The sequence below is a fragment of the Oncorhynchus masou genome, chromosome 6 (genome assembly GCF_036934945.1).
Source record: "Oncorhynchus masou masou isolate Uvic2021 chromosome 6, UVic_Omas_1.1, whole genome shotgun sequence".
Taxonomy (NCBI): domain Eukaryota; kingdom Metazoa; phylum Chordata; class Actinopteri; order Salmoniformes; family Salmonidae; genus Oncorhynchus; species Oncorhynchus masou.
The window spans coordinates 32398335-32419945 of NC_088217.1; the positions used below are offsets into that span (position 1 = coordinate 32398335).

Consider the following 21611-nt stretch of genomic DNA (forward strand, 5'->3'; position numbering starts at 1 on the left):
TCCGTTACACAAGTGTTAGCCAAATCATGTTCAGTAATAGGTATAAGCCCAACAAGTATGACTGTGTGCTATAGTCTCTCCTCCTTGATGCTGTTTGTGCTTCTCTCCTATCAGGATGTGCAGAAGGCCCTCTCTAACCTTGGGATTGAGGTAAGTGAATACTAAATCTTTGTAATGTGATGTGACATTAAGTCATAGCTGTGTTGTGTAGATGAGTTCCCCTCATCTTGACCAAGCCTGGGTCGTATTCATTAGCCGTAGCAAAATGTTTTAAAAATGGTTACAATCCGTCCTCATTGGACACGTCCAGGTAGGCCCCCTCTGTTTCAATCCGTTTTCTTCAGTTTGATGCCTGTTGAATAAAACCTTGACACCTCTGTCCCTGTACTGCCTGTCTGTAGGTGCAGGACTTGAAGTTGGTTATGGAAAGGAGGAATGTTCTGGTCAAGCCTGTGGTGGAGCAAGCTGAGAAGGGCCAGAGAGGAGACAAGGGAGAGGCTGGACAGAGAGGACCAGCAGGGATAGACGTGAGTGGGCGGGGGCAATTTGGGGCCGTTGTGTTGAATAGAGCTTATATCAAGACCCCCACACAAATGGTGTAGTAGAGTGAACTCAGACATTCTGTTAGTGTGCTTATTTGACCCATGATGCAATGTATATCTCTCTGTTTACTAAATTGATTCTCTGTATGATTGCATAGATTTTGAATACAATTATCATTTCTAGGAGAGTATGTGTAATTAATGTCTTTACTCGTTTGCATCTCAGGGTGCTCGCGGGCTGGCTGGAGAGAGAGGTGTGAAGGGAGAGCAGGGGGAACAGGGGCCTGTAGGGGCCACAGGACCCATAGGGAGGGCCATCGGAGAGAAGGGCCCGGTGGGGCCCCCGGGACAGGCTGGAGAGCCAGGAAAACCTGGAATACCTGGAGTACCAGGGAGAGCCGGAGAACTGGGAGAGGCTGGACGACCTGGAGATAAGGTGAGAAAGAGAAGGAAGGGAGGAATGAGAGGTTCAAGGAGAGGGAGAAGAGAGGAGGTATATGAAAATAAAAAAAGAAGAGGAAGAGCATGTGAATGAGAGATGTTTCATGTGATTCCACTTTGAATTCAGGGGGATAGAGGAGAGAAAGGTGACAAAGGAGAGGATGTGAGTATATTCGTCACCACGATAATCATCATTCAATGTACTGTATATATGGATGTTGACATGCGCTTGACTGTTCTCATCAGGGGAAAAATGGGCTAGCTGGATTAGTGGGCCCACCTGGACCAAAGGTATGTCCCTGACCTGAACACACTACTAATTTCTAATGAGTCATTATTACAGTAGACATATCATTGTTTATCCAGAGGCTACTGTTTGGAGTGTGTTTAGTGGGGGGTGTGCGTGTGTGTGTTTTAGGGTGCTTCTGCAGAAGAGGGTCAGGCTGGACTCGCCGGAGCAAGGGGGCCCCCTGGGGTCACAGGACCGAAAGGAGAGCCTGGTGCTTTAGGACCACAGGGATCCAAAGGAGACGGGGTGAGAACACCTAACTCAATATATTACAGTACTTCATCTGCTAAATGACTTAAATGTAAATGTAAATCAGGCAGGCTTCATAGTGCTGCTGTGTTTAACCTGCTGTGTCTGTGGTTCTGTGGATGTAACAGGGTATTGCAGGTCCCCATGGAGATAAAGGTGACCGAGGTCCATCTGGAGAGCAGGGACGCAATGGCTTTCAGGTGAGTGTGTGCTGCCCTGACCAAAGTGTTGGCACTCCCTGATGCCAGGTTGTATTACCCTCTTCATTGTGTGATTATGGTTCTACAGAGGTTGTCAAGACATTGTTGTAGTGGTAGCTAGTAGTAACCAGGTTGTTTTTTCGTCATTTCAGGGGACAGCAGGAGAACCTGGAAAACCGGGACAGGATGGGAAGCCGGTGAGAGAGGGGGGGGTGCATACTGTAGACTCATCTGTTTTTTAAGAGACAGCTTCCAGGAGACCGATCCCAGACATCAAAAGAAAACACAGTTTTTAGTTCTTCAATAGCTTGGTTGTACTGTAGTTAAGCCGATAATGTTGTGTTTCAGACACAGTGATCATAAAATGTCCAACCATACAGTAGGTGAGTATGACAATCAATGATGATGTGTAATCAGCCATGACTAACGAGGGCCCAGAGTGTCCCTGGTCTGGAAGAACTCAGGGGCCTAGTAGTCATAACATGTGCAGGAAGAGGAGAAAGATGGGTAGAAGGAGAAAGAGAACTGAAGTTGTGGAGAGGGAGAGAGAAGATAACTCACGCTTCTTATTTCATCCCACAATGTTTCGGAGCAGGGTCCACAAGGGCCAGCTGGTCCTCAAGGCCGCTCAGTGAGTAACAATAACCCAGCCAGGCATTCTCCTTTTGTGCTGGTCCTGCATATGAAATGCTGCGAGCGCTAGGCTGCCGATGGAGCTGATGGAGCCACTGTATCTGTTTTCTTTGGGCTGAGGCTACATATAACCTTTAGACAGTAACCTTTTGCAGCTCGGCTTCTAACTACCCCTCCCTCTTTCTTTTTACCTCCCCCTTTCAATATGTCTCCTTTTGATCTATGTTACTCCCTTTCTGTACCTCCCTCTCTTTTCAACACTTCAAACTACCTACTCTTTCCCTTCTTCCTCTCCCCATCCTTCTTCCTCTCCTCCCTCTCTGACTCTAGGGCCTGCCTGGGTTCCCTGGAGTGCTGGGCAGACCGGTAGGTTTTCTCTGTGCTGCTGGCTGGCATGCTTGTGACCCGTAAGAGGGGCTGGGGGGTGGGGTACATATTTCGGGAAGGAAGTGTACAGGGACAACGCACTGAAGCAGATGCATTTGGAAGGGGGGAGGGGTAGCCCTGGGAAATGGCATTACAACATCATGTCAAGGGACGCTAGTATCAACAGAATCACCATCAACATGCATACACGGTCACACAGTCCTCCACCTCACCATCATCTGCATTTATTTCTCCACTTTAATTCATTGGTTTTAGGGCCCATCTCCCAGGCCACTGAAACTAGAGTTGGGTCTTGATAGGAGACTTGTGACATATTAATCTGGACCACTTGTTCCCAGAGCACCCCTGTCATACCCAAGATGTCTGGAATGTTTTATGTACAGTGGCGATTTCAACATGTAAATCTTTGACGGGGCAAAAAATAAACACTTGGGGGTTGCATACCAGCAAAGCCACGACACAATACAACACTAAACAATACATTAATTACACTATAACAGTGACAATTGAGATGTACAAACTATGGCATAAGGGGATGACAAGCAGCAATCCATCATTTTGATTAAGACATTATTGAGCGAGCTAGGACGGACGTAGTCAATATAACTATTTGTTCAGCACTTTTGAAATGTACAGCGACAGAATTCAGAACATGGTCTGTTCTTATAGTGATCTCCCTGTACACTAAGTCAGAACCGTAGGACAAATAAAGGGGGCATATAAGCAGACAATGAAAGCTCTTACAATATTCAATGACTACATTTCTCTAAAACAGGTTATAGGCTACATGTGCACCACCAAGTCAGAACAGTAGGCAAAATTAAGAGGTGGAAATAGACTAAATTATTCAGGTGAAGCACATGGGCTACTAACAGCTTACGACACAACATATACTTAGTATTACTTTCTTAGCTACGGTATACATATCTCCCTGGCATTTTCCATTGTTTTTTCAGTAGCATACAATACATTTTTGGACTCACCTTGTTGTGCTGTGCTCACTTGAACAGGAAGGTGGTGCGGCTGTCCTTCGTGGTCAAATTTTGTCATCAAAGTCTGGCATTCTCTGGATTTATGGTGCTTTCAAGACAACTGGGAACTTGGGAAAAAAACTAGGTCAAATCATGATGACGTCAATGATCTTCAGGTCGTAGCTCTACAAAGAGGCCCGAGTTCCCGACTTACAATTCCAAGTTGGATGACCGTTCAAAACGTATTTTCCCAGTCAGAGCTAGTTTTTTCCAGAGTTCCCAGTTGTCTTGAACTCACTAAAGTCAGATATTCCAGTTCCGAATTAATAGATGATTTGAGCGCGGCAGAAATCATGCTGGATCGACAGCATGGCCAATGTTGAATGTTTATAATTTTAAGCTTGGAAAAGAGACCCGTACACCTAGAACTGGGACCAATGCTTGCAGTTAGCCACGAATTGCTTCCAACCACTCATTGTTGAATTTGCGATTTCCAACTTGTTGTGTAATGTTTATGGCCAATGAGCACCGATACTTTTTTATCTATAATTTTGCTTAATTATTTATTTTCATATGACAAGGATTAAAAAGGATTATCCCAGTAGATTGTCATCTTAATTCATGATAATGACTGCTAGGTAAGATTTTAAAAGTATGATGTTGACAATTCTAATCAAAGCAACTGTAGATATAAAGTCATTTGATGTCATTTTATCTGTGGCCAATGACCTTGAGCCTTATTGGATAGGCACTTTTGACTCTATAGCAGCACTCAAGAGCCTGAATTTTCGAGCTCTACCCTTAGATTTGGCAGTGACGGAGTGTCCCCATGAGTGACAGAACACTGAGCCAATAACAGTGCAACTGTAGAACATTACCAACCCCTACACTCTCTATTTTCCACCACAGAAAACACTGTATCACGACTCAGGATATGACCCCCATGGAGACACAGGAGGCGGATAGTACAGTTCTCAGATTATTTACTGTAAACATGGGGCAGGCAAAGGGCAGGTCGAGGACAGGCCGGGGTTTATGATCAGGTCAGAGTCAGGCAGGTACAGGACGGCAGGCAGGCTCGGGGTCAGGGCATGCAGAATAGTCAGAACCGGGAAACTAGGAAACAGAACTTGAGAAACAGGAAGACTGGAATGCACGCTGGTAAGACCTGACAAGACGAACTGGCAACAGACAAACACATGTATAAATGCACCGGGGAAAATTGGTGGCACCTGGAGGGGGTGGAGACAAGCACAAAGACAGGTGAAACAGATCAGGATGTGACACTGAGCTAGGCTGAAACGCATGCGTTTTGGAGCTGCCTTACGAAGGCAAAAAAGAAGCCATGTTTGTATGGAGGCTATATTGACTCAATGATTTTTTAATATATTTTTTTACATTGTTTGCAAACTGATATCACCCTGAAGAAGGCACAGTGATGCCAAAACATTGATAAATACCCAATACGTTTCTGGGAGTTTATATATGGAGTGTGCAACTTTATTTTGATAGTTAATAGTGTATTTGCCGTTAGTCAGCGCGAGCTCATATTTTTTATTCTGCAAACTGATATGTGACACGTATTAATGATGAATAGAAATGACAATTTAAACACACTTTCTTCAAAAGTAAGAAAGGAGAAAACATTTACAGTTATGTAATTCTTTGTTATGAAACTATTATAATTTATTCAAGTGTATTAGAAATAATATAATTCTTTGTTGAAAATAGGCAACCCCCCTTTTTTTTTTTTTACAAAAAAATGTGTGGCTCAGAACAGGTGGGGTCTGCACTGTTTATGTCTTAAACACCACACATATTTACCTGAGATAAGAGAATAGATGACAAACACTAGCTTACCATAGCAAAGATCAAATGGACATAATTGGGTATATAGTGAATACTGAAAAATAATAAATGCTCGTCAGATATTTAACAGATGTATTTTGCATTTGAGAGGCTTAAGTCTGCTGGCTTTTTGTGCATGTGGCTTCACCTGCTCTGTTGTCTGCTTCTCAGCTCTCCCAAAGCACTGTTTGCACATTGTATAACATGTGTGTTTCTTTGTATTGTATTTGTTTGTGTGTGTAAACATTTTTTGGGGGTTGTTCATGTATGTACTGTGTATGCACTTGTTTATGTTTGTATGTGTCTTTGTCTCTGTACATGTTCAATTTGCTGTGTGTTTGTGTATTGTAACTTGTATCATGCTTGTGTCATTCTGTGTGTGTGCTATGTCTTGGTCATGTGAATCCAACATGCTCTTGTCTCTTGTTTGCAGGGGAACCCTGGAGAACCTGGAATTAGAGGATCAACTGTAAGTATGATACTCTCCTCTCTGACACACACACACACACACACACAGCGCTGTAAGTATACTGATACTATCGGTTTGTAATTATAGGGTCCGATCGGTACCAACGGGCCTCCAGGTCCACCAGGGGTCAAGGTGAGATCATCTTCCATGTCATTTCCATGTAAATGGCAATAAAGTATTTTGTATCCTGTCTTCCATAATGAATACCTACCTATTTATTCTCTGTGCCAGCTCTGATGCATTGATTAGTGTAGATATGGCTTAGGCTATTGTAGCTTAGTATTACGCCACTGGAATGATATGATCATTTTAAGTGTATACTGTACCTTTTTCTTCTGAGAGTGTGTTTTTATCTCTGACAGGGTAATCAAGGAGTGCCTGGGGTTGGCGTTCAGGTGACACTTGTTTTATGTGTTATATTATATATTTTGTCTTCTACTACGTTTTATGAGTTGTATATATTCCTGTTTTTTATTGCCTCGGTGTTTAGGCAACTACTCACCCATTCACAGTCAAAGACACAGAGCTTTATAATAATCTACTTGAATTGAATCTCCTGTTCCACAGGGACTGTCTGGTCCCCAAGGCAGCATGGGATTGCCAGGACCTGCAGGGCCTCCCGGAGCTGTGGTACGTCAAAACATCAATAAACCAACTCTCATAGTGGAGATTTTTGCAGGCTAATCTGCTGCTCTAGTATATTCCCATTGGACTGGGGATCTCTTGTATGCTCACACTTGCCATTTAGGCCTACTGTAATTCAACGTGCCATTGACACAGTAATGTGTGTTTAATATTTTATGATGTATTGTAACTCTTTCTTCCCAGGGTCCATCAGGACCTCCAGGTCTGCCGGGGCAGACGGTGAGTACAGCAGCTCCATGGGATTCACAGCTCACATACTGTAGAGCAAACACACACACACCTCCATCACCACCATAGTTAACACACACCAATCAATTTACGCACATCAGTTCTGGTGGTGACATGCAGTGTGTGTCTCTCCATAGGGCGAGGGGGGCAAGCCAGGGGTCCCAGGAAGAGATGGAATACCTGGAAAAGAGGGAACACCAGGGTTGCCAGGCAAACAGGTATCTACTGTATGGTATCTGACTCTCTTCATGTTTATAGTATGTCTCATGATGGCATCAGCTTCAGTGTGGATTTGTCTTTGATAATGATTTTCAGGCTGCTGCTTTTGTTCTTTATCAAACGTCCTCCCCTCTTCCCGCCTTCAGGGTATCACTGGACCAATGGGCTCCACAGGGTTGAAAGGGGAGCAGGGGGACAGTGGCCCCCCAGGAAAGGTGAGTGAGAAGATCAGGTAGGTGATGTGAGTTTGGATTGAGTTCTCCTTCAGGCTAATTCAGTCCACAGCCGCAGAGCCGCAATTGTCCATTGTGAGACCACCGTCCACTGGGACACACAGCCCGACCGCGCACCTCCCCCAAAATTACCAACCAACGCAGCTCCGGTTCCTATTTTCATTTTATTTTTGACCCTTTATTTAATTAGGCAAGTCAGTTCAAAACAAATTCTTATTTACAATGACGGCCTAACCCGGACGACGCTGGGCCAATTGTGCGCCACCCTATGGAAATCCAAATCACGGCCGGTTGTGATACAGCCTGGACTCGAACCAGGGTCTGTAGTGATGCCTCTAGCACTGAGATGCAGTGCCTTAGACTAGAGGTCGACCTACTATGATTTTTCAACGCCGATACCGATTATTGGAGAACCAAAAAAATAAAATACCGATTAATCGGACGATATTTATATATATTTTTGTAATAATGACAATTACAATAATACGGAATGAATAATGAAAACTTTTATTTTAACTTAATATAATACATAAATAACATCTATTTAGTCTCAAATAAATAATGAAACATGTTCAATTTGAATAAATAATGCAAAAACACATTGTTGGAGAAGAAAGTAAAAGTGCAATATGTGCCATGTAAAAAAGCTAACGTTTAAGTTCCTTGCTCAGAACATGAGAACATATGAAAGCTGGTAGTTCAATATTCCCAGTTCTTCAATATTCCCAGTTAAGTAGTTTTAGGTTGTAGATTTTATTAAAGGAATTATGACGCGTCGACTATTTCTCTCTATACCATATACCTTTGACTATTGGATGTTCTTATAGGCATTTTAGTATTGCCAGCCTAATCTCGGGAGTTGATAGGCTTGGAGACATAAACAGCTCAATGCTTGAAGCATTGCTAAGAGCTGCTGGCAAACGCAGTAAAGTGCTGTTTGAATGAATGCTTACGAGCCTGCTGCTGGCTACCACCGCTCAGTCAGACTGCTCTATCAAATATCAAATCATGGACTTAATTATAATATAATCAACACAGAAATACGAGCCTTTGGTCATTAATATGGTCAAATCCGTATACTATAATTTTGAAAACAAAATGTTTATTCTTTCAGTGAAATACAGAACCGTTTCGTATTTTATCAAATGGGTGGCAACCCTATGTCTAAATATTGCTTTTACATTGCACAACCTTCAATGTTATGTCATAATTATGTACAAATCTGGCAAATTAATTATGGTCAAACAGTTCGCAACGAGCCAGGCGGCCCAAACTGTTCTATATACCCTGACTCTGCTTGCACTGAGCGCAAGAGAAGTGACACAATTTCCCTAGTTAATATTGCCTATTAACATTGATTTATTTTAACTAAATATGCAGGTTTAAAAAAAATGATTTTAAGAAAGGCATTGCTGTTTATGGTTAGGTACATTTGTGCAGGGAATGCGCTTTTGTTAAATCATCATCCGTTTGGCGAAGTTTAATTAGGCTGTGATTTGATGATAAATTAGCAGGCACCGCATTGATTATATGCAACGCAGGACAAGCTAATTAACCTAGTAATATCATCAACCATGTGTAGTTAACTAGTGATTGTGAAGATTGATTGTTTTTTACAGGATAAGTTTAATGCTAGCTAGAAACTTACCTTGGCTCCTTGCAGCCGCAAGGTCCTTTTGATGCTGCACTCGCGTAACAGGTGGTCAGCCTGCCACGCAGTTTCCTCACGGATTGCAATGTAATCGGCCATAATCGGCATCCAAAAAGGCCGATTACAGATTTGTTATGAAATCTTGAAATCGGCCCTAATTAATCAACCATGGCGTTTAATTGGTCGACCTCTACCGTAGACCGCTGCGCCACTGGGGGGCCCTATTCATTTGAATATGGGGATGGTTGGAGAAATTGTTTGAGCTGTGCTGAGAAATCAAAAAGTATGAAAGCCAATGGTCCAATATTCTACAACACTGCTGTGTGGACTGTACATATTGTGGACTCTGATAAGTAATTCATTCAGAAGCTCCAGCTGCACATTTATCCCTCTTTTCTTTACTGTAAATGGCCATGACTCATATACTCTTTTTACAATGTCTCTCCAAATCAAAGAAGAGGTAATCACTGGCATGAATAGGAGGGCGGAGACACATGTAAACATACGCACACAATGACACCCCAATGCTCAAGCATATACTATATGTGCACTTCTAAAGGATGTCACACTGCTCTTACCAAGGCTCAAATCCAGGGCCTTTACCTTGCTAGCACAAGTGACCTCCCCCCTCAATTTTTTATCAGTCAGTGCCATGCGAAAAGCTAGCAATTCTGCGGCGAAAGTGGCAACATTTCAGTCTGAGGGAGTAAGTTTCACACATCCCCATGTCCTACACATGCATGCATACACACACACACAGCATATGTTTAGTATCCTTGTTGAAACTAAACATTTATTTCCATTCAAAATCCTGTTTACCTAACCCTAAATCTAACCCCAACTCCTAAACCTGACCCATAAACCCAAACATAAACCCTAAGCCTAAAATAGCCTTTATCCTTATGGGGACCTGGGAAATGTCCTCACAAGGGGAATGTTCTTTGTTTTACAATCCTTGCAGGGACTTTTGGGGGTTTCCGGTACCCATGAGGATAGCAATACAAACCCACACACACGCATTCACATCATTCGCCGGAGGCTTTAGCAGGATGTAATACGGTTTAGGAGAAATATGAGCTTTTGAAAGGACGAGATGTACTGTACTAACCAAATGACACTCCCGTTCATGGGATGCTCTAATGAAGGTCAAAAGGCCAAAACAGTAGCATAATAAAAAATGATATTTTGAGAACATAGTGAGTGGGAGTTCTCAATTTTTTTTTACTATTGCTGTCCATCTTCAGTGAATTTTCAAACAACCTAATCCAGATGTTTGAGTTTCACGTCAACTTCTCCCTCCATCCATCCCCTTTACAGGCTGTAGCAGGACCCCCTGGTGTGAAAGGAGCACAGGTGAGTGATTGTCATGGTTACTATTCGGTCGTGGTAACATCCGGTTAGTGTTGACTACAACCTCGCCCTGTTGAACCAGTGTATGAAGGCACAATAGACAACTCAGAACCAGTGAATCACCATACTGAATCATAGGCCAACAAACAGACGTATTGTAGACGGCTTTGACTTGAGCAGAATGGGGTGGTTTAGCGGTTAGGGCCGGCTCACTGTCACAATTCCGGCTCACTGTCTCTCATCTTTCCTGTCTCCCTCTAAGTAGGCTGTGATTCGTGAGGAACTAGGTGCAATGGAATGGGATGGAACAGAGTTTAATGTAATGGGCTGTCTGTTGGTTGTGATTGGTTCAGGGACCTGCTGGTGTGACCTTACCTGGGACAATGGGAGAGAGAGGGCTGCCAGGGCTACGGGTAGGTCTGCTTGGTTGAACCAGTTATTTACATCAGCTATTATTCAGGCATTTACTATACAGATTCCCAAACATGAACAAGAATGTTTAGGGATTTCTGGGTTACCACGTGTTTCTAAAGTTGTATTTTTCTAAAATGTTTGTCCTTTAGGGTGAGAGAGGGGACAAGGGTCCTGCAGGCATCAAAGGGGACAGGGTGAGTAATGTCACATAATACAACATTAGTCGACATTCACAGACACTACATTATGACAGTGATAAGGGAAATTATTGTGTGTGTCTGTCTGTTTCTGTGTCTTGTTGAAATAGGGCCCTGCTGGTGAAAATGGCGAGCCTGGAGAAGATGTGAGTCACCTTTTGACATTTTGTAATATCAAATATTTAATGTCTAACAGATGTCAGTCTTACTTACTTCTCCATCCACTTTGTCTCTTTTAGGGGGGCAGAGGACATGCAGGGCCTAAAGGAGACAAGGTAATGCAAATCACCAGCTGATTCCTCGTGTCTGTGTTTCCCTGACTGCTAACCATGTGACAGTACTAACAGGATTTGTGTTGCAGGGAGAGAGAGGCATCGGACTGGCAGGGCCTCCTGGTCAGCTGGGACCTCAAGGGTTAAAGGTTACTATCATACTGAATGTTCTCATAAACACAAATCACATATGTAGCTATGTTCATATTAACATCAAATCAAATGTTATTTATCACATGAGCTGAATACAACAACTTACAGTGAAACGCTTACTTATTAAGCCCTTTACCAAAAATGCAGTTTTAAGAGAAAAAATAAGTGTTACGTAAAAAATAGATAAGTAACAAATAATTAAAGAGCAGCAGTAAAAAAACAGTAGTGAGGCTATATACAGGGGGTACCGGTACAGAGTCGATGTGCACCGGTTAGTCGAGGACATATGCAAACTTATCCGTTTCTGCTCTTCTACAGTGAATGTGAACCCCTGTGTGTTTGTGTTTTAGGGAGACACAGGACTCCCGGGCCCAGCAGGTCCTCCAGGAGCCCGTGGCATAGCAGGGACCCCTGGTCTGGCCGGCCTGAGAGGAGAGAACGGAACCCCAGGACCCCCAGGACCTTTAGGACCCAGGGTGAGAGGGCCTATATCGCCACGGTAGTTGGGTGACTGGTGTGGTCTTGTCTTGTTAGCCCTACTCTGTGTTGTATGATTATGTTGTCTCATCTCCAGGGTCTCCAAGGCTTTCCTGGTCAGGTAGGGACCCCTGGAGGTCCTGGGCCCCCTGGACCCACCGGCCTAGTTGTAAGTATCCTTTACATTGCATCATGATGACTTAATTGAGTGTGTGTGAGCGAGAAAGACAAATATATAATATATTTAAGCAATAAGGCCCGATGGGGTGTGGTATATGGCCAATATATCATGGTTAAGGGCTGTTCTTAAGCATGACGCAACGCAGAGTTCCTGGATACAGCCCTTAGCTGTGGTATATTGGCCATATACCACAAACCCCCGAGGTTCCTTATTGCTATTATAAACTGGTTACCAATGTAATTAGAGCAATGTAATTAGAGCAGTAAAATGTTCTGTCATACCCGTGGTATACGGTCTGATAGTTTCTTATAGGTAGCCTAGCGGTTAGAGCATTGTGCCAGTAACCGCAAGGTTGCTAGTTTGAATCTCTGAGCCCGCTAGGTGAAATCTGTCGATCTGCTCCTTAGCAAGGCACTTAACCCTAATTGCTCCAGGGTCAAAAACACATTTCCTTTTCACACCAGTACAGGTTACACACTTGTACAGTACATGTTTGAAGCAGAACAAATCTAAGCCCCCATGTTTGACATTTGATTTAGCAGATGCTGTTATCCAAAGTGACTTATAGTCATGCATGCATATACTTTTTATGGTAAGGTGGCCCAGGGAATCGAACCCACTATCCTGGGGTTGCAAGGTCTTCCAACTGAGCTACAGAGGACCAAGGAGAGAGCAAGACTTTGTGTGTTTGTGTTATACTGAACATGAACACTAACAGATACCGTTTTTCCTTACCAGGGTACACCGGGAACTGCTGGAGGCAAAGGGGACAAGGTGAGTTAACAAAGAGATAAACATGTCTTCCATACTGTATAATATCTTATCAAATAGGATGAGATTGCTCATTAATCTTCCTCTTTAGGGAGCGATTGGAGCAGGAGTACCTGGATTGAGAGGCGAGAGAGGAGACCCAGGACCCCGGGTAAAACCACATCACCATTTGAGTTTGAATTGTATCTATATTTGACAGTGTTGTGTTGTAGAGTTGTGTGTGTTGGGGGATTTACAGATTTGTGTGCCTGATGTTTGCAGGGGGAGGAGGGTCGAGCTGGTTTGGACGGGGACAGAGGACTAGTGGTACGTGGTTCTCTTCTTTCATCATGTATCTCTACCACAGGAGGCTGGTGGCACCTTAATTGGGGAGAACGGCTCGTGGTAATGGTTGGAGCAGAATTGCTGGACTGGTTTCAAATCAATTAAACACATGGTTTTCATGTATTTGATACCATTCCATTAACTCCGTTCCATACATTATTATGAGCCGTCCTGCCCTCAGCAGCCTCCTGTGATCTCTACGCCTGTTCATCTTATCTACTCTCAACATCACTATCTAGCAATTTTGACTCTACCGCCTCTGTCTTGTGCTTGATAATTGCCTCATAGTTCTATGGTGTTTGTTTCTGTCTGTTTATTACTAGATCTCATTGATTGCCCCAACCCTCAATATTGATGCAACGTAATAGAGTGAGAGAGAAAATGACAGAAGGGAGAAGGCTGAAGTGAACATAGATAGAGCTCAAAATAACTAAAAGCTCATCAAACAAACATTTGTGTGGCTTGAGCAGTGTACTTCAGTAAATAGAAAGGGCCCAAACGAAAGGAAAAGTTCTGAAAGCAAAAGACTTCATCATCTTCATCAGCATGATGCATAAACCTTTAAATCGTTTCCATCACAACTATACCTTTATCCATTACTGTCAAGCTCATTATCCCACCATACATAGAGTATACATATCCTATTTCTCTGAGCACAGTAGTGCAGTAGATTGCTCCCTAAAGTGTGTTCTACCCTCCACTTTGATCTAATGAAAGGCCTCTGTACTACCATAGCTCCTTTAAAAGCTGCCAGCCAGCCCCTGGTCCTCTGTCGCTACCTGTGCATTAGTGCTACTGAGAGTAGGGCTGTTCTCCAAAGCAAGGGCCACTAAACCTGTTCACCTTAGCTCTCATCAAGGCCATACTGACAGACTCACATTAGTTGCCTGGTAACTTACAGAAGGGGGCCTGGTACTGTAGAGTGCCCATGGCATTCCACTTTAAACTCAGGTGAGACATACACACAGACAGGAACTCACCTATTACAGTACACTCATTTCTCATACAAGAGGAGAGTGCTAGTTGTGGTGGGAATAGAGAGCTATTGGTTGTAGTTTTGGATGATTTACACCATAATGGTGACGATTGCTGGTGAGGATGTGCATGTGGGAGTATAATTGTTTTTCTTCCTTTGTGTGTTCTGTTTGATTAAATGTGTGTGTGTGTGTGTGTGTGTGTGTTGTTTGATTAAATGTGTGTGTGTGTGTGTGTGTGTGTGTGTGTGTGTGTGTGTGTGTGTGTGTGTTCTGTTTTTTTTTATTTGTGTGTGTGTGTGTGTGTGTGTGTGTGTGTGTGTGTGTGTGTGTGTTCACCAGGGCTCTCCGGGTGGCAAAGGAGGCAGTGGAGAGAAGGTGAATATTGTGACTATTATTCCCCACAGCTTTATTTTCCAACATTCTCTGTCCCCTGAGCATTCTGCTCATGTAAAATAGTCAATCAAATGAACATGCCTACCTAGTGAGTCCTACTCTCAATATATTTCAGGGTGAATTGGGGCCTCAAGGTGACAAAGGAGAAAAGGTATGAATTGTAATAAATGAGTAGTAATATTGTGTGTGTACGTGGTATAATAATACAGAGAAGTGCAGAAAAAGAGCAAAGGGGAGACAACGAAAATAAAAATGTGAAAATATAAAAGTTCTAAAACAATTTTTTAAAACCTAGTTATCTGACCATGATGTTGTTCCCTTGCAGGGCGATACTCTCCTGGTGGGAGGACCTACGGGAGAGAAGGGTAACAAAGGAGAGACGGTGTGTGACCCTCTCAACCCTCAACCTCACAGCACAGATTTATTGATCTAATAAAACAATTGATCACAAAAATACTTCAGAGCACCAAGTATTGACTATGACACTGCTAATCTGTGTGTGTGTGGGTAGTGGTAATTTACAACGGTTGTTCTCTTCTTTATCAGGGTGACCGAGGGCCAAAAGGGGGTCAGGGGGAGAAAGGCTTGAAAGGCAGTGACGGCCCAGCTGGGGAGCAGGTGAGGTTGGGCTTGACAATGAACAATTCACGGAGTTGGCAAAAACACAAACAGCTCTGGGAGCAGGCTATTAATAACAGGAGTATAACTGTGTGTCTCCACAGGGTCTGAGAGGTGAGCCAGGAGACAGGGGCTCTACAGGGTTCCAGGGGGCCAGAGGTCCAGGAGGACAGAAGGTGACGACATCACCTGATCTTTATCAAAGCTTTCATCATCACTGTGTCATATATGTCAGAACCAATATCATCGATAGTCAGTCAATATCAAAATCACTATCAGAATGTCCTTGTGTGTATAATGGTTGCATTGCACACTTCTCCCACCCATCATGTGAGAATGGATCATCACCCAACAATATGTTCTGTGAAAAGGAACACTGTATTTCTCAGACTGGATGCTGTAGGGGACTGTTGTACAGATCCAGTGTTCTAATTGGTTGTCTTTGTGTCTGTAGGGAGAGGCGGGCCTGCCTGGTGTACCTGGAGAATCTGTGAGTCTCCCATGTCACCCTCAGTTATGAAAACAATATATACTTTTTCTTGACCACATGAACTGACATGTGAAAAACTCAGGTGAAAAACTAGCCTATCACTAGGATCCTGGTCAGGTCACATGGTCAGGAAAAACTCCAGGTCCTATGACTAACTCCCCATTCACTCTCCTATTGATCGATAAAAGACTGGTTGATTGTGTTTTTCTCCCAGGGTACACCAGGAAAAGATGGAATGCCAGGCTTTAGAGGAGAGAAGGGAGACATGGGAATAACTGGAATGCGTGGAATTAAGGTTTGTACGTCTGTGTGTGTGTGCAGCGTGATGCATCTGTTTGTGTACGTGTCTGGTGCTTGTGTCTGTCATTGTATTTGAACAGTCTTTGAGTTCATCCCCACTTGAAGAAGTTTGGTGCCAAACTTGATACGTCCTCTAAGCTCCAGTGCCAGCCTCCCAGATCATGCCGCCAGCCATAACTCTTCAATGGCTCCAAATTGACATTACGTAATGGAGGATTAGTATAAATTCAGCTGGATATAGCCCAGGATAGAGTATGCATTCATTCTCATATGGTCTATAAATACCTTTAATGACGGTTAAAAGTATAATTTGTGTGTTTGTGGCATTCTGCCAGACTAATAGGCTATCAGAACCCCCTAACCTTCTTACTGTATACTGTGTGAATCGTTGTCCTCTTCTAAAGTAACGACAAATTGTGTCTGAGGGACACTTTGAGATGTGTTCAGTGTTTCCTTCACATGACCTTGCCACTCTAACAACAGTACAATCACAGCATGATAATCTGGGTTTAGAAATGACTAATCCAAACGGCACAATATCAGCCAGCTCATTCAGTCTCACAATGCTATCAGAACCCCTTCAACTTCCCCTTATCTGTCACTAGCAATTATGCTCAACAAATCACCCAGTTACTCATCCTTTACAGTGCATTCGTGAAATTATTCTGACCCCTTGACTTTTTCCACATGTTGTTATGTTACAACCTTATTCTAAAATAGATTTTTTTTTATCCCCTCATAAATCTACTCACAATACCTCATTATGACAAAGCAAAAAATGTTTTGGGCAAATTTTGCACATTTATAAAAAAGTTAAATACTGAAGTAACACATTTACATAAATATTCAGACCCTTTACTCAGTACTTTGTTAAAGAACCTTTGGCAGCGATTACAGCCTCGAGTCTTCTTGGGTACGACGCTACAAGCTTGGCATACCTGTATTTGGGGAGTTTCTCCCATTCTTCTCTGCAGATCCTCTCAAGCTCTGTCAGGTTGGATGGGGAGCGTTTTAAATGATTTTTTAAACCTTTATTCAACTAGGCAAGTCAGTTAAGAACAAATTCTTATTTACAATGACTGCCTGCCCGGGCCAAACCCGGATGACGTTGGGCCAATTGTGCGGTGCCCTATGGGACTCCCAATCACGGCTGGATGTTGCTGCACAGCTACTTTCAGGTCTCTCCAGAGATGTTCGATCGAGTTCAAGTCCGGGCTCTGGCTGGGCCAATCAAGGACAGTCAGAGACTTGTCCCAAAGCCACTCCTGCATTGTATTGGCTGTGTGCTTAGAGTCATTGTCCTGTTGGAAGGTGAACCTTCGCCCCCAGTCTGAGGTCCTGCGCACTCTGGAGCAGGTCTTCATCAAGGATCTCTCTGTACTTTGCTCTGTTCATCATTCCCTTGATCCTGACTAGTCTCCCATTACTTGCCGCTGAAAAACATCCACACAGCATGATGCTGCCACCACCATGCTTCACCGTAAGGATGCTGCTAGGTTTCCTCCAGACGTGAGGCTTGACATTCAGGCCAAAGAGTTCAGTCTTGGTTTCATCAGACCAGAGAATCTTGTTTCTCACAACCTGAATGTCCTTTTGGAGTGCTGCAGAGATGATTGTCCTTCTGGAAGGGTCTTCCGTCTTCACAGAGGAACTCTAGAGCTCTATCAGAATGACCATTGGGTTCTTGGTCACCTCCCTGATCAAGGCCTTTCTCTCCCGATTGCTCAGTTTGGCTGGGCATGTCACACCCTGATCATAGAGAGCCATTGTTTCTCTATGGTATAGTAGGTCAGGGCGTGAATAGGTGGTGATCTAGTATTTCTATGTTGTGTTCTAGTTTCTTTTCTATATTTGTTTAGTTGCCTGTTAGCACTTCATTGACTTCACGTTTCCTTCTTCCTTTATTGTTTTTGTTCGTTTCACTAAATAAATATGTGGAAAGACAGAGAGACTGAGAGACTGTTAAGGAGGCAATGGAGAATTTGGTAGAGAAAGAGATGAGAGAAATGTTGTGCAAGTGTGTTCTGCTCAACATCCGACCAGAGGATCCGGTTAGCAGGCTGGTGCAACCTGTACCGGCTCTACGCTTCTGGCTTTCAGTGTGCCTCCCCAATCCGGTACGTCCTGTGTCTCCTCCTCACACTCGCCCTGAAGTGCGTGTCCCCAGTCCGGTACGTCCTGTGCCTCCTCCCAGCACTCGTCCTGAAGTGCGGCAGGGTAGCCTAGTGGTTAGAGCCTGTGCCTCCTCCCCCTGAGCACTCGTCCTGAAAAATAAGAATGTGTCACCAGTCCGGTGCCACCTGTACCGGCCCCACACATCAGGCCTCCAGTGCGCCTCCCCAGTCCGGAACATCCTGAGACGGTCCACGGTCCGGAACCTTCAGCGAGGGTCAATGGTCCGGAGCTTCCAAACACGGCGTCCAGTCCCGCTCCATGGCAGGAGCCTTCCTCTGCACCAATGTCCAAGCCAGGGCCGGTGTCCAGTCCCGCTCCATGGCAGAAGCCTTCCTCTGCACCAATGTCCAAGCCAGGGCCGGTGTCCAGTCCCGCTCCATGGCAGAAGCCTTCCTCTGCACCAATGTCCAAGCCAGGGCCGGTGTCCAGTCCCGCTCCATGGCAGAAGCCTTCCTCTGCACCAATGTCCAAGCCAGGGCCGGTGTCCAGTCCCGCTCCATGGCAGGAGCCTTCCTCTGCACCAATGTCCAAGCCAGGGCCGGTGTCCAGTCCCGCTCCATGGCAGGAGCCTTCCTCTGCACCAATGTCCAAGCCAGGGCCGGTGTCCAGTCCCGCTCCATGGCAGGAGCCTTCCTCTGCACCAATGTCCAAGCCAGGGCCGGTGTCCAGTCCCGCTCCATGGCAGGAGCCTTCCTCTGCACCAATGTCCAAGCCAGGGCCGGTGTCCAGTCCCGCTCCATGGCAGGAGCCTTCTTCTGCACCAATGTCCAAGCCAGGGCCGGTGTCCAGTCCCGCTCCATGGCAGGAGCCTTCCTCTGCACCAATGTCCAAGCCAGGGCCGGTGTCCAGTCCCGCTCCATGGCAGGAGCCTTCCTCTGCACCAATGTCCAAGCCAGGGCCGGTGTCCAGTCCCGCTCCATGGCAGAAGCCTTCCTCTGCACCAATGTCCAAGCCAGGGCCGGTGTCCAGTCCCGCTCCATGGCAGAAGCCTTCCTCTGCACCAATGTCCAAGCCAGGGCCGGTGTCCAGTCCCGCTCCATGGCAGAAGCCTTCCTCTGCACCAATGTCCAAGCCAGGGCCGGTGTCCAGTCCCACTCCATGGCAGGAGCCTTCCTCGGCACCGAGGTCCAGGCACAGTGTTCAGTCAGGGTCCATGGCTGGATCTTCGGGATGAGCGGGTTATTTGTCCGGCACCAGAGCCGTCACTGATGCTGGCGGATCCGCGACCTGTGTGGGCACTTGGGGGGGTACTGTCACGCCCTGATCATAGAGAGCCATTGTTTCTCTATGGTATAGTAGGTCAGGGCTTGAATAGGGGGTGATCTAGTATTTCTATGTTTATGTTTAGTTGCCTGTTAGCACTTCATTGACTTCACGTTTCCTTCTTTCTTTATTGTTTTTGTGCATTTCACTAAATAAATATGTGGAAACCTTATCACGCGGCACCTTGGTCCGATGATTCTAACGACGAGCGTGACAGGGCGGCCAGCTCTAGGAAGAGTCTTGGTGGTTACAAACTTCCTACATTTAAGAATGATGGAGGCCACTGTGTACTTAGGGACCTTCAATGTTGCATACATTTTTTGGTACTCTTCCCCAGATGTGTGCCTCGACACAATCCTGTCTCGAACCTCTACAGACAATTCCTTCGGCCTAATGGCTTGGTTTTTGCTTTGACATGCACCTTCAACTGTGGGACCTTATATTAGACAGGTGTGTGCCTTTCCAAATCATGTCCAATCAAATGAATTTACCACAGGTAGACTCCAATCAAGTTATAGAAACATCTCAAGGATGATCAATGGAAACAGGATGCAGCTGAGCTCAATTTCGATTCTCATAGCAAAGGGTCTGAATACTTATTTACATAAGGTTTTTCTGTTTTTATTTTCCATAAATTTGCAGACATTCTAAAAACCTGTTTTTGCTTTGTTGTTATGGGGTATTGTTTATCCTCATCAATATACACATGTATTGAATCCATTTTAGAATAAGACTGTAATGTAACAAAATGTGAAAAAAGTCAAGGAGTCTGAATACATTCTGAATGCACCGTAAGTCTAAGACTGGAACTGTGGTCTGTTCATGGCCAAACATGGTCAAACTCAGTTCTGCTGGTCACTGTGACTGTAGGAGTAATTTTTTGTTCAAGCCCATGCTGACCTCGTCTGTCAGCCATGCATTAAATACCAACATTGTTTTTAAGAAAATTGTGATAAATATATACCAGTTTCATTTAAGGACCAAAAATGGTGTGCCATAGATTGCAAAATAGTTGGATAGAGATTTTCGATGTACCGATCACAGTACAATTGTAAAATATATGGAAAATAAAAAGATCGATGGCAGAGGTTGAATGGAGCTGAAGGGTGGGATTAATAACAACAAGATAACAAATGTAAAATATAGTGTCTCCAAAATGTATATAGGTTCAAACATTGTGAAATAGCACAGTTAAAAATGTATGGCGAATAGAAATCAAACTGGATGGACATCAGAAATAGATGGGAGAGGTTATAGGAAGGCCAGGACTAAAAACAAACCAAATATAACTATTGTAAAATAGATTGTGTCTGTAAAATGTATGTAGAAGCCTAAGAAATTGTGCCTCAGAAATTGTGCCTAAGTGTTGTTGTTAATTTGTTTACTCCAATTGGTAGGGTTTGCGGGAAATAATAAAGGATTTTTTTTTTTAAGATATGTATGATGTGTGTATTTGTATGTACAGTACCAGTCAAACGTTTGGACACACCTACTCATTCAAGGCTTTTTCTTTACTTTTTACTAGTTTATACATTGTAGAATAATAGTGACTACATCAACACTATGAAATAACACATATTGACTCATGTAGTAACCAAAACAGTGTTAAACAAATCAAAATATATTTCATATTTGTGATTCTTCAAAGTAGCCACCCTTTCCCTTGATGATAGCTTTGCACACTCTTGGCATTATCTCAACCAGCTTCATGATGTAATCACCTGGAATGCGTTTCAAGTAACAGGTGTGCATTGTTAAAAGTGAATTTGTGGAATTTCTTTCCTTCAAAATAAATTTGTGCCAATCAGTTGTGTTGTGGCAAGGTAGGGAAGGTATACAGAAGATAGGCCTATTTGGTAAAAGACCAAGCCCATATTTTGGCAAGAACAGCTCAAATAAGCAAAGAGAAATGACAGTCCATCATTACTCTAAAACATGAAGGTCAGTCAATCCGGAACATTTTGAAAGTGTAGTCATATAAACCATCAAGCGCTATGATGAAACTGGCTCTCATGAGGACCGCCACATGAAAGGAAGACCCAGAGTTACCTCTGCTGCAGAGGATAAGTTCATTAGAGTTACCAGCCTCAGAAATTGCAGCCCAAACAAATGCTTCACAGAGTTCAAGTAACAGACACATCTCAACATCAACTGTTCAGAGGAGACTGCGTGAATCAGGCCTTCATGGTCAAATTGCTGCAAAGAAACCACTACTAAAGGACACCAATAAGAAGAGACTTGCTTGAGCCAA

General features: G+C 44.0%; 1 protein-coding gene across 1 annotated transcript in view; it reads left to right on the top strand.

Moving 5' to 3' along the window:
* LOC135541905 (collagen alpha-1(VII) chain-like) overlaps positions 1-21611 on the top strand; it is a 108987-nt gene that overhangs the window by 77075 nt on the left and 10301 nt on the right. Inside the window, exons 74-107 of the mRNA XM_064968399.1 lie at positions 115-150; positions 402-527; positions 769-978; positions 1111-1146; positions 1230-1274; positions 1402-1518; positions 1650-1721; positions 1874-1918; positions 2685-2720; positions 5994-6029; positions 6117-6161; positions 6392-6424; positions 6597-6659; positions 6858-6893; positions 7040-7120; positions 7268-7336; positions 10323-10358; positions 10709-10768; positions 10919-10963; positions 11077-11112; positions 11206-11241; positions 11328-11387; positions 11742-11867; positions 11966-12037; positions 12788-12823; positions 12912-12971; positions 13082-13126; positions 14461-14496; positions 14630-14665; positions 14840-14896; positions 15061-15132; positions 15237-15308; positions 15587-15622; positions 15837-15917. Coding sequence (XP_064824471.1) covers positions 115-150; positions 402-527; positions 769-978; positions 1111-1146; positions 1230-1274; positions 1402-1518; positions 1650-1721; positions 1874-1918; positions 2685-2720; positions 5994-6029; positions 6117-6161; positions 6392-6424; positions 6597-6659; positions 6858-6893; positions 7040-7120; positions 7268-7336; positions 10323-10358; positions 10709-10768; positions 10919-10963; positions 11077-11112; positions 11206-11241; positions 11328-11387; positions 11742-11867; positions 11966-12037; positions 12788-12823; positions 12912-12971; positions 13082-13126; positions 14461-14496; positions 14630-14665; positions 14840-14896; positions 15061-15132; positions 15237-15308; positions 15587-15622; positions 15837-15917 — 2088 coding nt within the window. The remainder of the gene's footprint in view (positions 1-114; positions 151-401; positions 528-768; positions 979-1110; positions 1147-1229; positions 1275-1401; positions 1519-1649; positions 1722-1873; positions 1919-2684; positions 2721-5993; positions 6030-6116; positions 6162-6391; positions 6425-6596; positions 6660-6857; positions 6894-7039; positions 7121-7267; positions 7337-10322; positions 10359-10708; positions 10769-10918; positions 10964-11076; positions 11113-11205; positions 11242-11327; positions 11388-11741; positions 11868-11965; positions 12038-12787; positions 12824-12911; positions 12972-13081; positions 13127-14460; positions 14497-14629; positions 14666-14839; positions 14897-15060; positions 15133-15236; positions 15309-15586; positions 15623-15836; positions 15918-21611) is intronic.